The sequence below is a fragment of the Pezoporus flaviventris genome, unplaced genomic scaffold (assembly GCF_033815535.1).
Source record: "Pezoporus flaviventris isolate CSIRO_AGI_PZ_B2104156 unplaced genomic scaffold, CSIRO_AGI_Pfla_v1 ptg000001l, whole genome shotgun sequence".
NCBI lineage: Eukaryota > Metazoa > Chordata > Aves > Psittaciformes > Psittacidae > Pezoporus > Pezoporus flaviventris.
Window position 1 is genome coordinate 15,299,261 of NW_026892549.1, and position 15,970 is coordinate 15,315,230.

The following is a 15,970-nucleotide window of genomic DNA, read 5'->3' on the forward strand; positions in this document are numbered from 1 at the left end:
AGATCAAGTTACGGGCCAGTCTCTTCATAAAGGCAAAATTTCATCAAACTGCAGAAAACATGTGAAGGAGATTAATTTTGCAACTATTATGCTTTGAAAAGATACAATGCTTTATCTTCCCACAAAGTAAAAAAAGAAAAAAAGAAAAATTATACTGAGCTGCCCCAAATACGTTACAGTATTTGCTAGTTGATTAAAACTGGCTTGCCAATTTGAAAGTTACTTGCTTGAGGCATAGTTTAGGCCCTTGCAAAGGACATAAATAGAGCTGTTTTGCAGGGGACCCATGGAGAAAGATGTTGGCATTAAAGACAAAAAACAGGTTCTTGTCACACCTTTACCAGCAACACTCAAGCAGCCTGTGTGTGTTAAGGGCCTGATACTGCCCCACTGAAGCTAGCACAAACTGGATCTCTGATTGCCCACAGATGTAAGAGCAAGTTGACTGCGATCAGGAACTTAAAATTGGCACCTACTTGTGCTGGAGATACTGGAGTTATGTGTTACTGGACTTCCTGTCCAGAGGAGGCCACAAAGATGCTCTGAGGGCTGGAGCACCTCTGCTACGACTACAGGCTGAGAGAGCTGGGCTTGTTCAGCCTGGAGAAGAGAAGGCTCCAGGAGACTTTAGAGCAGCTTCCAGTGCCTTAATTGGCTGGCAAGAAAGCTGAAGAGGGACTTTCTACAAGGGTCTGTAGGGATAGGATGAGGGGGAATGGCCTTAAGCTGACAGAAGGGATATTTAGATTAGATATTAGGAAGTTCTTCCCTGTGAGGCGTTGGCACAGGCTGCCCAGAGAAGCTGTGGCTGCCTCATCCCTGGCAGTGTTCAAGGCCAGGTTGGATGGAGCTTTGAGCAACCTGGTCTAGTGGAAGGTGTCCTTGCCTGTGACAGAAGTGTTGGAAATGGATGGTTGTTAAGACCCCTTCCAACCCACACTATTCCATGATTCTGCTGTATTCTTGACTTCACGCTTTGGCATCAGTTTCTATAATTTTTTTTTTTTTAATAAAATTAAATTTGTAGCACTTCTGATTTTCAGCTGGTGAAGACTTTATGGTGTCTTTGTGTTTGAACTCCAGTAATGGATGACAGGAGATACTTATGGGAAAGAATAGCAAAGTACAAGCTGCAAATAGAGTTACAGTGATACTGATGACAACAGGAGAGACCTATCTTCTACATCAGAAAGAGGGGACATTACTGAAGAGCTGGCCAACTCAATTATGCATAATTGCATTTCATATGCTGTGCTTTGGGGTGGTTTTGTTTTTAAATCACCAAGAAAGAATTCTCCTCTGCGTGGGAAACAAAGAACCCTTAAGTTAGACTTTGTGCTTCTTTAGTTGTTGCCTTTTTATCGGATTGGCTGTTTTCATGGAAAGTATAATTTTATAAAAGTTACGTTAATGTATTTTGCTTCCGGTACTTAGGAAATTTTGTTACTACATTGACTTTAAATCTTCAACTCATTCAGAATAATAGGTGTGGTATTAATGTAGGGGTTTGGTACACTATGTTTTTTATTCTCTTGGTTGTATCATGTAAGCCTGATCCAAAATACCATAAAGCAGAAGAGCAGGATCGAATAGCAGGGGAATTATTGTCTATGAAGAAAACCAGAAATTTGTCAGCTGGGATAGAAATTCTGTCACCTCTTGACACTGGAATAAAAGGTCATTTTGTAAGAAAAAGTTTGATCTGAAGACTATTAAATACTGATGGCAAAGGACAGAGTTTTGAAGCACTGATTTGAACTGTATGGAACGAAAGGAGACTTGAGGAAGAGCTGTTGTCTGTAAACATAAACTGGTAGAGCTAAGAATGCTAGAGAAAGGAGAAATTAGGTTGGAAGGTATTTGGATTATTCGTGAAGTTACTGTAGTGACAGGACAAGGGGTAACGGGTTAAAACTTAAAGAGGGGAAGTTTAGATTGGATATAAGGAGGAAGTTCTTTCCTGTTAGGGTGGTGAGGCACTGGAATGGGTTGTCCAGGGAGGTTGTGAATGCTTCATCCCTGGCATTGTTCAAGGCCAGGTTGGATGAAACTTTGAGTGAGATGGTTTAGTGTGAGGTGTCCCTGCCCATGTCAGGGAGGTTGGAACTAGATGATCTTAAGGTCCTTTCCAACCCTAACTATTCTATGATTCTAAGTGTAGTAGCAGCACTGTCTCCTCTTTTCCCTTTCTCCTATCCTGTGTAGTGTGACATTTCAATGATCTGTTTTGGAAGACATTAAGGGTCATGAAATAGACTTTGCAGGCAACAGCTAAATGGCAGAATATGATGTGGGTTGATTTGTTAGCAGAAAAGCATCAAGTCATAATATAGAATCATAGAATAGTGATACACAGGTTTGTCTCCTGACAAATTAAAAAAAGAAACAACCACTAAAAGTAAGTGTACATTTGAATTGTGTACCTCGAGTGTGTGCTAGTGAGGCAAGTCAAGAGGGTTATAAACAGCCTGTCTTTGATGCTGCAGGATATCACTGTGCAAATAGTGTGTGCTTAATTGGAGAGAGCTGTAACTTTGTTTTAGATTTAATTGGGATTTTGCAGCGGTATTAGGGATTTGGCCAACATTTTTGTGTTTCTGTTTCAGTGAGGAATGAACTGCGGGGGACCTGTTTACTTTATAGTTTGCTAATAACCTCTAACCTTTAGGTTACCTTGCTGCTGATGAGTGCTTCTATTTTGGTCAAAGCATGTGTTGAAAGTTTGAATATCTCTAGAGTGTGAAATATTTATTCATCTGTTATTGTGTAGTCCCGCCCAGGTCATTGCCTGAGTAATGTTTTTCCCTTGCAAGAGAAATAAACTCATCATTATGGAAGGACAGAGTAGTCTCATTGCTTCACTTTTTATCTGTCATTTGTCTTTCAAAACTTCGGGGTATCACAGGAAGGAGGGAATCTATTTCCGCAGTAGGATAGCACTCTGTAAGATAGAGCCACATTTTTTAGTTCAGGCGCTTCTTTGTATATTTTGTTATGAAAACCACCACACTTCCAGGTTTCTTTCTTAATTCTTAATTTAAATAAGGACATATAGTGTTTCAGCTAACTAGTTCCTTCAGGACAGAATTATGACTATCAGTTGCTGTTTGTTTCCCACACATTCTTCTTAATCCTTCCTTAGATCCTGGGCTACAATCAGAAGAAATCTTAACCGTTCACAGAAAATAGTCTTGGAGGTGCACTGAAACGAGAGGTATGCCACGGCTTTCTCAATATCTACTGAATTATATTCATATTTGCAAAACAAAACTTAAGCTAAGCCCCCAGTGTATAAAGTTGAACTTTCTATTGATTGGTTTGTTGTCAAAGCCATCTTTCAAATAATTCCCATCTGTGTAAATTGCAAAACCCAAACCAACCAAACAAGCAAACAAAAAAAAAAAAAGAAACCAAGGAAAAGAAGTCAAATCCTTTGACTTCTCTGCCATGGTATGAGTACCATTTTCAGTTCAGTGCTTGGATTCATTTGGAGCTTCCTGCACAGGTGTAGTGTGCATCTACACAGGCCTTTGCAGGGGTATGCAGAGCAATTTCTGAATGAATGCATTTGGCAGCTCAAAGTAACATCTCTGGTTTGGCAGGAGCCTCCACTCAAGCTGGTTTCTCCTGCTGGGAATTTGCATGGGCGGGGTGCCATTTAAGCTGGTTCTGTCTCTTAATACCTGAACTAGGTCTCCAGTATCATTGCTATTTGCCATACATACCTCTGTGTGTGTGTGTACGTCTAAATATCAAACTGACCAAAATGTTCATCAGTTAGTTCTTCTTCTCCACAAAGCCCTTATCAAAGTACCTAGGAGGACCCAAACAAATGTGCCCATAACCTCTATCACATCCTCTGAACATGCTGCTTTGCAATTCTCCAAGACTTGTGTACCATCATCAGGTGTCTTCCTTAGCGTCTCTGTAGTATGCGCTTTAAGAAGAAATAATTTGAATTTACACTTGCAATTTTTAACGATGTGCCACTGGAAAGCACACTTACAATTCAGATGATGTAGCTTATCTGAAGACAATAGACATAAACTGATCTGTGTCAGATAAGGAATTTGACTTGAGTTCTAGGCTGTTGGTGTTAAAAATGGCATTTGTCTGTGTTTTGCTTTCTTTAATGGTATTGTAATCCTGTCTGTTTCAAGTACGATATAAAGGAGTTCAGTTTTCATGTTGATTTTTAGGAATGCTTATAAGAATTCTGTGAGATTGTCATTCCTTGGAAGGGTAAATGGGTTAAAGAAATATTGTCAGCTTTTTTGTTTGTGGAAGTTTAAAGACTCTGTACAGGATCCTGGCCAGCAGAAGGCAGTAACTGCTCAGCTTTGCACTGATCATCATTACATGTTCACTTGCATTAGCCGTCTTCACAGTACAGACCTACGGACCGAATTTTCAATGTTTTAGGAACACTTAATAGGAAATTTCTTGTTATACACACTCAGTTCTTTATGATTCCCTCTAAATAATGTGTTCCCTTTCTTTCTTAGGCCCAAGGGTTTTACTTTTCATGTACAATGGTACTCAGCATGTTGTTATTCTATCCCATGCTGGCCGGAGCCTTTCTTCCGTTCTTCATCCTTTCAGGAAATAGGGTTTCAGCTGAGAACATCAACTTTTACAATGTGAGACCTCCACTAGACCGTAAGTAGAGAGTTAACACTTTTTTTGTGTATGCAATTGTAGCTTAACATTTTAGTTAATTACCATATTCTTTCAATCCTTTGTTTTTTAGGTGTTTGTCTTCTTCAAATATAAAGGATAAAAAGTTTAAAATAAAACTGCTTTTCAACCCACAGCAGTTTAGTTTATTTCTAAGATTTTAGAAGTAGACTGAAAGAAAACAAAGACTTGCATGCGTTGCTCAATTAAAGAATTCATGAGGGCTTTCACATTTTAAGTGCTTTTATTCTATTTTTCTGTCTCTGAAATGTCTTCCTACAGAGCAAATTATGCAGTGGGTTTCTCAGAAATAATACAGAACAGATGTTTTTGTCTTTTATCTTGTTGAGGTTTTTTTGTAAGGGAAAGAATAGGTGTGCTGTAAGCAATTAATTCAAACTGAAGGCAATTAAAAACCTCGTGAGACCTGTGAAGCCAGTTGTCACTAATAGCATCATTTTTTTTTGCCTCTTATCTAGCATCAGAATCATTCTATCCCTTCACTTAAGGAGAGAAAATTTTAATTATACATATCATTAAAATAGTCAGGACAGCTAGATATAATAGGTATATATGTGCATCTAGGGAACTGTACATCTTAAAATCATTTATATATTTGTATAATGTAAATAAAGTTTTAAAATAGTCCTCTTCAGAGCTGGAGGTTAAGATCTGAAGCCGATTTTGAAGATGTAGGTTTTTTCATCAAATGAATCTGTCGACAGTGTTTGCGTATGTGTATTAACATACATGTGGATTTAGTATCATGGGCATACATCTAAGGTGTTCTCTTTCTCCTGTTTTTCCACCACTACTTAAATGGTATTTTGGATTGTGACAGAATGAAAACAGGAGAAGGTGTTTTAAAGTTCAGACAGGCATAGCAAAACCAGTTAAAAATGTAAAATCTTTCTACAAAACTTGTTGCATAGGTGTCCTACAGTGATGTATCATTGAAAATATGTATGTAATACGTTTTTGTAAGCAGTGTGTGTACAAGCTCAATATTATTTTGAATTTTTTTTTATTAATACATGCAAACTTACTATATTTTAATACTTTTAAAGCCACTCCATTTCCAAACAGTTTTAAGTGCTTTACTTGTGATAATGCAGTGGACAATTACGACTGTAACAGATGGGCTGAAGATAGATGGTGTCCTGAAAGTAAGTGCATCTGTACTAAGGGGATTCTTTGTGATAGTTGTATTTCCTTCTCCTTGACTCAGCCATCTTGTAGAAGTTGAACTGAATAGGATTAACATGCCAACACAGTGGTGTCCTCAGTTATATTGTTAGCAATACTGAATCATGCGTTTCTGCTGAGGTGAATGTTTTGACCATTTCAGAGTGCAAAGCTACAGTGAAAAATAATTTATATCTACATTTATGTAATAAACATTCAATATAATATATAACAATACAATATATATAGTATATATATAGTATAGTAGGTATATTAACAATATATCAACTACATGTGTGTGGATATACACATAGCTATGTGCTTCCTAGGAATTAAAGATGTTGTTTAAAAAAACTCTAGAATTGCCTTTGCAAGCTTATCCCCGTCTTTTTGGATATCATCCCAATATGAAATATTCTCCCTATGCTGTAGGCTTGCTTGTAAAGCAGCAAGACCTGAACGACTGGGCATCATACTTGTATGAGAGAATAATAGATATGTAGAAAAGAGTGGAAATATGCTTCCTCATTTTTCTTTGCAGTCATATTCACAGTAACAGTGGGAAAGTGGAAGAAAAAAGCTAGAGGAATGAGGAAACGCGTCCAAAACAAAGCAAGCAAGAATGGTCTGCAAGAAAGAGTAGAGAATGGAAGATAAATGTGTAGATTTTAGTACTAAAAAGTAGTTTAAGAGATAGCAGCCTTTCTGGAGTTTTGAAGGATTAGTTAAGTTGAAGATTTCATCATTAATTAATTTCTTGCTAAATGGTATTATAATTAAGTTGCACAATGGCTTTATATAGCCAAAATAAGTATTTTTATGAGAATATTTTTCTAATTAGTGTGAAGCTTTTAAACCCTGTAAAAGAATGCATACTTTGCCTAACTAAACATTTCAAATTTTATTTTGTAGGTACTCAATACTGTTTGACAGTTCATCTCTTCACAGACCATGGGAAGAGTACATCAGTCACCAAAAAGTGTGCCACTGGAGAGGAATGCCATTTTGTAGGCTGCCACCGTCACAGGAAAAGTGGCCACACAGTAAGCACTGCTCTTTGTGCCAGAGCAGCACATTGGTTTTGAGGTTTGCATTTCAGTACTTGTTTTTCCTGATGAGCTGAAGAGGATGTGCCAAGATACACTCTCCAGTATTTAACAATAGACATCAAATTTCTGCAACAGAAGCATGACTACCCCAGTCTTCCTCCTTTCCTGTTTGTGTTGCTGTATGACAGGATGTAATAACAACTTCTAAAGAAACATCTGAGCTTTCTGGGGCAGTGTTAGTGTGTACCAAATGCATGGGCCTTGCTTTCTGAGTAAGGTGCCCAGGTAGGCTATGCAACCTGTGCTGATACTTGTGGTGCTGCAGCTGTGTCACTGTCAGCACCTGAGCAAACCAGACTGGGAGTAAGGTACTGCATAACACAGTTCTCTGCATAACACAGCTTGGACAACACTGCCCAGCACACAAAGTGAGACTACTTGTCCATGAGGGCCATACTCTTAAGCAAGATACAACTTGAGTTTTTGTTACATGACAAAAACCTTGAACTGCTGACTTCTCTCATGCTTTGGATCCTAGGTAAAAGCTTATTCTTAATAATCAGACATACCCTACCAAAGTGTTATTCTTGACTTACTGCAGTAAGTCAAGTCCTGTAGGAGGAAGTCCAGAGGAGGCCTTGAGGATGCTCAGAGGGCTGGAGCACCTCTGCTACGGATACAGGCTGAGAGAACTGGGCTTGTTCAGCCTGGAGAAGAGAAGGCTCCGGGAGACTTTAGAGCAGCTTCCAGTGCCTTAATGGGCTGACAAGAAAGCTGAAGAGGGACTTTTTACAAGGGTCTGTAGGGATAGGATGAGGGGGAATGGCCTTAAGCTGACAGAAGGGATATTTAGATTAGATATTAGGAAGTTCTTCCCTGTGAGGGTGGTGAGGCACTGGCACAGGCTGCCCAGAGAAGCTGTGGCTGCCCCATCCCTGGCAGTGTTCAAGGCCAGGTTGGACGGAGCTTTGAGCAACCTCGGCTAGTGGAATGTGTCCCTGCCCTTGGTAGGGGTTTTGGAACTAGATGATCCTTAAAGGTCCCTTCCAAACCAAACCAAACCATGATTATCCACTAATTCCTTAGTAGTTGTGAAAGTTAGTTATGTTATTTTTAACATGAAAGATTTCAGACAACAAAACCGAACTTGTCAGTACAGTTAACATGGCTGTATTCATCACATCGTAGTTCTGAAGCCTGGTGAGAGCACTAGCTTGTGAGTTTACTCTAGGAAGGCTGGGCTGCATGATTTGGAAGAAGAGTTGTAGCATATATGCTCCAACTGCTGCCTTTGGTCAGGCTGCCAGGCAGAAACAATGAGTCTGTTTAGGTGTAACCTTTGCAACCTGTTGATAGAACATATATCTTTAAAAGCTACTGCTGAATTAGCCTATGTCAAATGATCTCCTTTTTCTCCACAGGAATGTATTTCTTGCTGTGAAGGAATGATTTGCAATGTAGAAATACCAACAAACCACACAAATGCAGTATTTGCTGTATTGCATGCCCGAAGAACATCAGATGGCAACAAGTGGACAGTCAACATTGCAGTACTTGTGTCAGTCATGGTGGCCATGCTGTTGTGATGCAACACCCTCCTGTTAGATCTGCTTGAGAGGGTCTGCCTGTCTGTGTGCTGTCAGAAACTGTAAGAAGATTGGTTTAGTATGTGCAAGGAGAAATCACTGATACTTCTTAATTATGGGGACAGTGGAAAGGAAAGGGTACATGATGAAGTCCTTGGATATTTTAGTGAAGATACTTCATATAGCCTGCAGTATTCCAAAAAAAGCTAAACACAGCCACCCACTGATTGGGATGAACTCACGTTATTATAATTCACTATTTTATGATAAAAATGCACATATGCTTGGCATGTTTTTTGAACAGAGAAAAGTATCTGTAGACAATCACAAGATAAAAAAGAACTGTCAGTGGATGATGTACCAACAAGTATCTCAATGGCAACTCTTTTTAAACTGGTTTTCATTGTGCATAAATAACAAGGAGTTTCTTGTCTTGATCAACAGATGTATTTAAGCTTATCTTCAGTTATGGTTTTCATAGAGAACATGTATGGTTTTCATAGAGAACATATATGATAAATTTATTTTTCTGTTTTGACCAGAGCTGTTGTTTCTACTGGAAATAATACAAAATAATTCTTTTTATCTTTCCTTCCTGTAAAATGTCTCACACTCAGATTTTAAACCAGTGTGAAATTGTGTAGAATTTCTGTCTAAAAACAATGAATTGTTTGAGCGCCTAAATCAGAATTCCTTCACCATGCTAAAGGGATCATTTTCTTTCAGTAGTGTCTCGCCTCAGCTGAATCTTTGTCATATTGTTCAAAGTGGTGGTAATACCATGACTCTGAAATTGGAGGTACAGTCAAGCAGCTGTGTTATCATAAAAATTGTAAGTGAGCACTTGGTATAAACAAAGAGAGAAGCCTACCATGTTCTGTCTTAATTTGCAGAAGTTTCTCCCAGAAATATTGCCGTCTTTGATGTGTCTTCGACTTGTAAGCCTGTGCTATTGGACATCCCGGGCTTCCGGACATCATTGTTACACACCTTTGGCACCCTCATTTGAAACGTTTGGGTCGAGATTCTATTTTTCAGTACAGCTAAGGATTTGACCTGCCTAGCACTTTGCTGTTTTCTTTTTCTAAACTATTTTATTAATTTATTAATATACTGATTTGATTATGAATAAAATAGGTTGTTCTGATCTTTCCCTGTTTTCAATTTCTCATTTCTTAAATGAGATGGTTCAAATTATGATTAACTGTTGAAATAATTTTCAGGAAGGACAGATTATTGAAACTTACTCTCAAAAAGAGAGTCAAAACTGTTCTCTAAAAAATTCAAGTAACTATAAATTGGATTTTTTTTTTTTTACATAAATGTTGGCTTGATTATTTGCAGGTTTATGTCACTAAATTTATTTAGACATTTAGCAGTTGAAAAAGAGATTCTGGACCATTTTTGGTTTTGTTTATATTCTAAAAATGCCTACACAATATTTTTGGAATATCTGAATATGTCTAAAAACCCATGATTCGTTGACAGGCAATGGTGTAGCTACAAAAACTGGGTGGGAACACTTTTTCCTTGCTAATACAAAATAGTTCTTGCTGTCTAAAGCCAGATTTTCCAAGCTGTGGGTTCTCACGACTGTTGCTGTGCCATCCCACAGGTAGACATGATGAAGATGTTCCGAGGAAATTTTAACTTTGTTCAGTGATCACCCCTAGGTAATGTACCTGTAATATTAGTCGTGGTGTCAGACACAGTGACAAGCGCATTAAATATTTTTCATCATTAAACATCATGTTTTTGCTGTATGATGCTTGAATTTCTTTCCTTGTGGGAAATTCATTCCAGGTTTGCTCTCTGCTCAAAGTTGTCTTCACGTTTCAGGTCATGGTATTTTTCCTGGGTTTGCCTCTAAGCACTAGATGATCCCATAATTCAGTTTCTGGGAACAATTATTGCAGTCTTAACCAGGCCTTAAAGTATCCTATAGTCTTCTATGACTTTACTGTAAGTAATTTACAGTAATCTAAGTGCTGACAACTGTTTACACTGCAAATGCCACTCCAGAACATTTGAGAGTGCCGGGGAAACTCTGGAAGCTGCCCAGAGAGAGGGCTCAGGGGCAAACAAAATGGGCTGCAAGTTCTCTACAACTGCCAAGAGACCTTTGGGAAGGGATGTCTCCAGGTGTTTGTTTTCCTTGGTTAAACTGAATTATTTTTTTCCCCATTTGCAAGTCTGAAAAGTTAAGAAATTTGCTCATAATTTAAATACTTAATGCATTTGGTAAATAATTGCTTGGAATTAAAAAATAAAAATAAAAATGAAGAATTCCACTGACATGACAAAATAGCATGCTTGATTTTAACTGTCATCTTTTTAAAACTAACAATGAAGACAGCAACCTGTCTGAAATATATGAAAGCATTTGGTGATGCCAAAAGTTTATTTTTTAGCATAATAAAATTCCAGTAGTGGAGGATATTAAGGATGAGTTCTAGTCATCTTGTACATCAATATATTTGTTATTGCAAAGATTAGGAATATTGTTTCTAGAGAAAATGAATATGCAAAAGCTGTTAATGCAATATTAATGCTGCACAAATAGGCACTTGGCTGAAGAAATATAGAATTTAAGAGTGAGTATTAATTTTATCCTTTGCTGTGTTTTATGTATGTAAAAAACTGTATGCTTCTGCTCACATTCAATTTTAGCCCAGTGTTAAATGCTAACATTTTAGAAAAGCTGTATGTGCTGATTGTTAGAGAAAATAACCAGAGCACGTATTTTTGGCGTGACTAATGATTGACTGCATAGACAATCTTAACATTAATTTATGGTAGAACTTTTATATTTTATTAAATAGATTCAAGTATCAGCTGTATTTTCTCTTTGGATATTTGTCTGAAGTACTCATGGAAGAACTTAAAAGAGTTTTAAAAAAATCATTTTCAGGTGTTCCATAATGTATGTATTTCATGCATCTCAATTTTGGTTCACAGATGTCATCACTTGAATCTGTATGACTTGTTAGTGCCTAAATTAGCCCCACAGCTTTGGAAAGGACATATCTGTAAATGCACATCCATAACTTAATATGTAGACATGTGTTTGCTCATATTTCTATGTACATCCAGCTTCCAATAGTAACATGTTAAATACTGTATTGTCTGTCAGTAATGGCGCAAGGTGTTTATCTCTGGAGATAACAAGCACTGGGTAAAATCAGTGGGTGCCAAACTCATGTGCTTTCATGGGCAAAGTGGTCCCCTTGTGTTACCCTTAGAAACTGAAAAGAATTTATGAGTAATGGCAAGTAAATCAATTTGTGCAGTTGAGGGAAGTGTCATTTTATGATATATGTGTAATGATTATTTTTGTTTTACCTTGCACTGGACAGTCTGTAGAAGATTTATTTTTAAAAGCTTAAATAATTCTTCACTCTTCAGTGTTGGTTTGTGTGATGCTTTCTCATTGCTGCGTTACTGTTGTAAAACTTCTCCAGGAATGTCACTTTTAATTAAAAATATTAAAATGTTTCTGTTGGAAAACGTTTGTGATGAAAAAGGTAAAAATCCTTTTGCGGCTTAAGACCGCTTGCTTGTTGAACATGTTGAGCAGAAGTTGCACTGAGGGCAGATTCTGTGGATTTTTTCACTTAAGATTTATGCTAGAAATTCATGGAGAGGCAGTCTAGGAGGGATACAGAGGATACAGCAAGGTAGGAGGGATGCACAGCCAGCCAAAGACATGGGAATCAGCAAGCCTGGACAGGAGAGAGCACTTGAGCCCTGGGGTGAAGGGGGGGGGGGGGATGGGACAGATGGTTATTTTGACTTTCCTGGTTGATGTAATTGTTTCCAGGGACCTCTGATTTTCCATTGAGTGGAGATTTGCTTTTCCCCCAGGCAGCGTAAGTCAGAACCCTTTCAGTGATGTGAAAGAGCTCTGCCACTTCAGAAAATGGAAATAGTGAGAAACCATTCATCTCAGCTTGAGCCAGCTGAGAGAGGAGCACCTTCCCATCAGTTTGTCACAGATACATGAAGCTGAACAAGCGTGGTGCATATCAGCAGATGCACATTTAATTCTGGTTTCTAGATGAGAGTCACCCTTTTCTCCTGGCTTTACACTGTGAGGTGTGGCAGTGTAAACTGTGTAGCTCTATTGAAGAAAAGATCACTGGTACAAATAATCTATATATGTATGTCTGTGTATCTTGGGGAGACTGCTTCTTAAATAAACTCCTGCTACAGGTAAGGAAAGGCTGGCAGAATTAATTCAGTATAGTTTATAATTTCGTGTGCTTTGATTTTTACTAGCAGTGACTTCAGGAATCTTTAGGGAGGATTATTATCATGCTGGAGCAGTTTATCCTGATAATCATGCTACCCAGAGGCATTGAAAAGGCATGAAGAATACTAGAGTTAATTCGCATGTCTGAAAATGTGATTACTGTAATCATTACTGAAATAATTTTAGGTATAGCTTTGTAGTATTTAAGTGGAAATAAGCTTTTACTATCACATTTAATCAGAAAAAATTTCAGAGAGATATGTGTTTCTGCACTGGCCACTTATCAGAAAAAGTGAAGTCCAGGTGCAGGTTAAAATTCCAGATTAAGAAAAGGAACAGTACACAGTCAACTCATTTAAACGGGTCAAAATGCTGATGTCAGATTTTTGCAGCAAATGCCATCAAAAGAAGATTAAGATATTAAAAACAAACAAAAAAATAACCCTGGCTATTTCAAAGCACAAAGCCATTTCTGTAGGAAAATACTTGTTTGTTAACCATCTCTAGACTCTGAAAGTCTCCCTAGAAGACACGCATGGTTGTACAGTGCTTGCTATGTGCAGGTGCTTCAAATTAGATAAACAAGGCCAACAGCCATCTCTTAAAAGGAGCAGGGCAACGCTTGGCCCTGGTAATACTGGTCCTGGGTTTTAGCTCATGTATCTGGGCAGGATAACCTGGAGCAAGAGCAGTTTCTTGAGTGCTTGAGCCTCTTTCTGGTCCTTGTATTTCAGCTAAGAAGGAAAATTTTCAGCTTTGGAGCTCAGAGGAAAAGGTAGGAATATTGTTGCTTACTGTAGGTTTAGGATTTGCAGTTATACAGGTCAGTGTGACCTCGATGGGGAAACTGTCAGATTCTCAGCTGGGGTAAATTTAACCTCCTGTAGGAATAAGGCAGGCACCAGGTGACTAATTAGTCTGTATTGTCTCTCTGCAGAAAGCATGTCTGGTGTTTTGTATTAACTTTTAGTGTCATCTGTTCTAATCTTGTCTTCAAGAACTCAAGAAGATGCAATAAAAACAGCCGTAAGCTTGGAGGAGAGGGTTGGGGAACACTGAGTGTATTTAGTATTCATAATTCATTATTTTAGATTGTTTAGATTTTGTGGTGGTTTGGTGAGGTCATTTTTAACATCGTCATCAGTATTGTACTAAGCTGCTCTTAAAGGAGGGAAAACTAGATATTTGATATTTGAATAGATTTATGCAAAAAGAAAAGTAATGTTATATAGGGGTTTAAAGGTCACATTGCACAGTTCATTTGTGTTAATTTGTCACAGTCTTAGCATTTATTGTTGGGGTTTTTTTAATCTGCCCTTTTATCTGTGCCTCTGTAACCAGGGTTATGTGGTGTTGTTCTGGAATGGGAATGTTGTGGCAAAATTAACTGTATTAAGTAGAAAATACATATGTGACTGCAGGTGGAATAAACAGAATATTAAATAAGGTGAAATATAGGTGAATGGCAAGTTCACGTGCAATTATTTTCACTGAATGTTTACAAGATCTAGCTCATGTCATTTGAGAAAATAGATGTTTAGGTCTTACAAGTTAGCATTTCATCATGGCTTCTGTTTGTTGCTGATTCTGTTGTATATTCCCTCTACTCCAAAAAAAGAAAAAAATCTGTGTAGGCTATGTAGCACAGATTTGTTACTAACATCACTTCCCGACTGGTGTCTGGTTTTGGCTAGTGTTTGAAGAATTTGTTAATAGAGTCCGCACAATGCACCTGCATTTGAGTCTGAATTTGTACCAAAAAGCAAGCTGCATCTGATTTTCTTTTCTATCCGTCTGTCTATTTGGTTAATGTTCAAGTGTGTGTTAATGTGCCATTCATCACAGAGAGGCCCTTGGGGTTTTTTACTGAATTTTGCCTCTTGAGGATGCAGGAACATATTATCCTAATTTTATAGTGAGAGATTTGGACAAAGATTTGCTTAAGATTTGTGTTAGGAAGCATTTTGAATACAGGCACTTTGAGGTGAGGGGAGTGAACTAAATGCTGACTTGGAAGAATTTTGTAGCTAACTTTTCACCTGTCTCTTATTCTGAAGATAGATATTAGAAGTGATAACCTGTCTCCTGAGCTATAGCTAGGGTCCTAAGCAGCAGACTGACTTTCTGCTTTTTTTCCAGTTTTGAATTAAAATGTGGTTGCCAGATATTGTTCTGGTATTTTGCAAACACTTAGCTTTTCTTTATGCCTAGTTAACATTTATGCATATAAAGTCATATGTGCACATCTAAATGCTTGTCATGCACTATAGCTTTTGTATTTTCTTGAGGGACAAAATAGATATTTCTGTGTGTATAAGTGAGACTTCTAATTCCACCCCCCGTCTTGTGGAATGCAGATGGAGTACAGATCACTGGGAAATCCATCATAAAATATTTTTGAGTTTACCTTTTTTTGATGGACTAGTATTTCTATCTCAATATGCAGTTCATTCTTCTCTTTTTTAAACCGGGGGGGGGGGGAGGGAAGGAAATACTGCCAAAGAGCCATATGATACATACATGGTTTCATGAGTTATGTTTGGAAAAGCATTTATTTTCATGACCTGGGGAAGTCTTAAAGACACTGACTGAGTGCCTTGGTCTGTTGAAGTTGATGGGAATTTGACCATGATAGGACTGGGAATTTAACCAGTCGCCATTGCTCACAGGTAGCTGCTGCTGTGCAATTAGGTAATTTATATTATTGCTTTGATTAAATAAGAGAAATCTATATATTGGCCTGTGGTAAACTGTGCTGGAGCATAGACATGGGGATGTGATCATTAGGAAGAACTTCTTAAAAGACCAAATGACTTTAAATAAGATTGGCTGCAGTCGATATATGCTCATTTAATTGGTTCTTGCAGCTGGAAAGATTTGTTTGGAAGTTGGGCCTGTGAATTGATAGCGGAAGTGACAAAACAAAGCCTTTTTTAAAAAGTAAGACTAAATTGTCATCACTGCTGAAACGCTGTGTGGATCTGACTAGATAGAGTTTTAAGAAATAACAAGAATCAAACATATGGCTTACTCTAATGCTAATAAGGTTAATGGTGCAGGAAGCCTTCAGAAATTTAAAAACTGTCTTAATTTCAGGAAAGAAAATGAAGTAATCTGAAGGCAGAAATTTCTAGAAAATGTGATCAAAATTGCATTATCCTTTGAGGTTATTTTGAAGCTCTTCCTCAACATCTCCAGCTTGTAGCTGTCATCTCTTGCAC

At 37.9% G+C, this 15,970-nt stretch overlaps 2 protein-coding genes across 3 annotated transcripts in view; both read left to right on the plus strand.

Annotated features, from left to right (window-relative positions):
• Positions 1 to 11,992, plus strand: part of LYPD6B (LY6/PLAUR domain containing 6B) — a 52,572-nt gene extending 40,580 nt beyond the window's left edge. Inside the window, exons 2-6 of one of the 2 annotated variants that reach the window (XM_061445443.1) lie at positions 3,143 to 3,214; positions 4,506 to 4,659; positions 5,745 to 5,843; positions 6,775 to 6,905; positions 8,333 to 11,992. In XM_061445443.1, the coding sequence (XP_061301427.1) occupies positions 4,533 to 4,659; positions 5,745 to 5,843; positions 6,775 to 6,905; positions 8,333 to 8,497 (522 nt within the window). In that variant the 5' untranslated portion in view covers positions 3,143 to 3,214; positions 4,506 to 4,532 and the 3' untranslated portion in view covers positions 8,498 to 11,992. Of the gene's footprint in view, positions 1 to 3,142; positions 3,215 to 4,372; positions 4,660 to 5,744; positions 5,844 to 6,774; positions 6,906 to 8,332 lie in introns of those variants that run through there. The other variant, XM_061445454.1, reaches the window with a different exon arrangement.
• Positions 11,993 to 12,901: 909 nt separating this feature from the next.
• The window catches only part of LYPD6 (LY6/PLAUR domain containing 6), a 64,996-nt gene continuing 61,927 nt past the window's right edge, over positions 12,902 to 15,970 (plus strand). The window contains exon 1 of the mRNA XM_061445529.1: positions 12,902 to 13,524. The gene's annotated coding sequence lies outside the window, so the exon portion shown is untranslated. The remainder of the gene's footprint in view (positions 13,525 to 15,970) is intronic.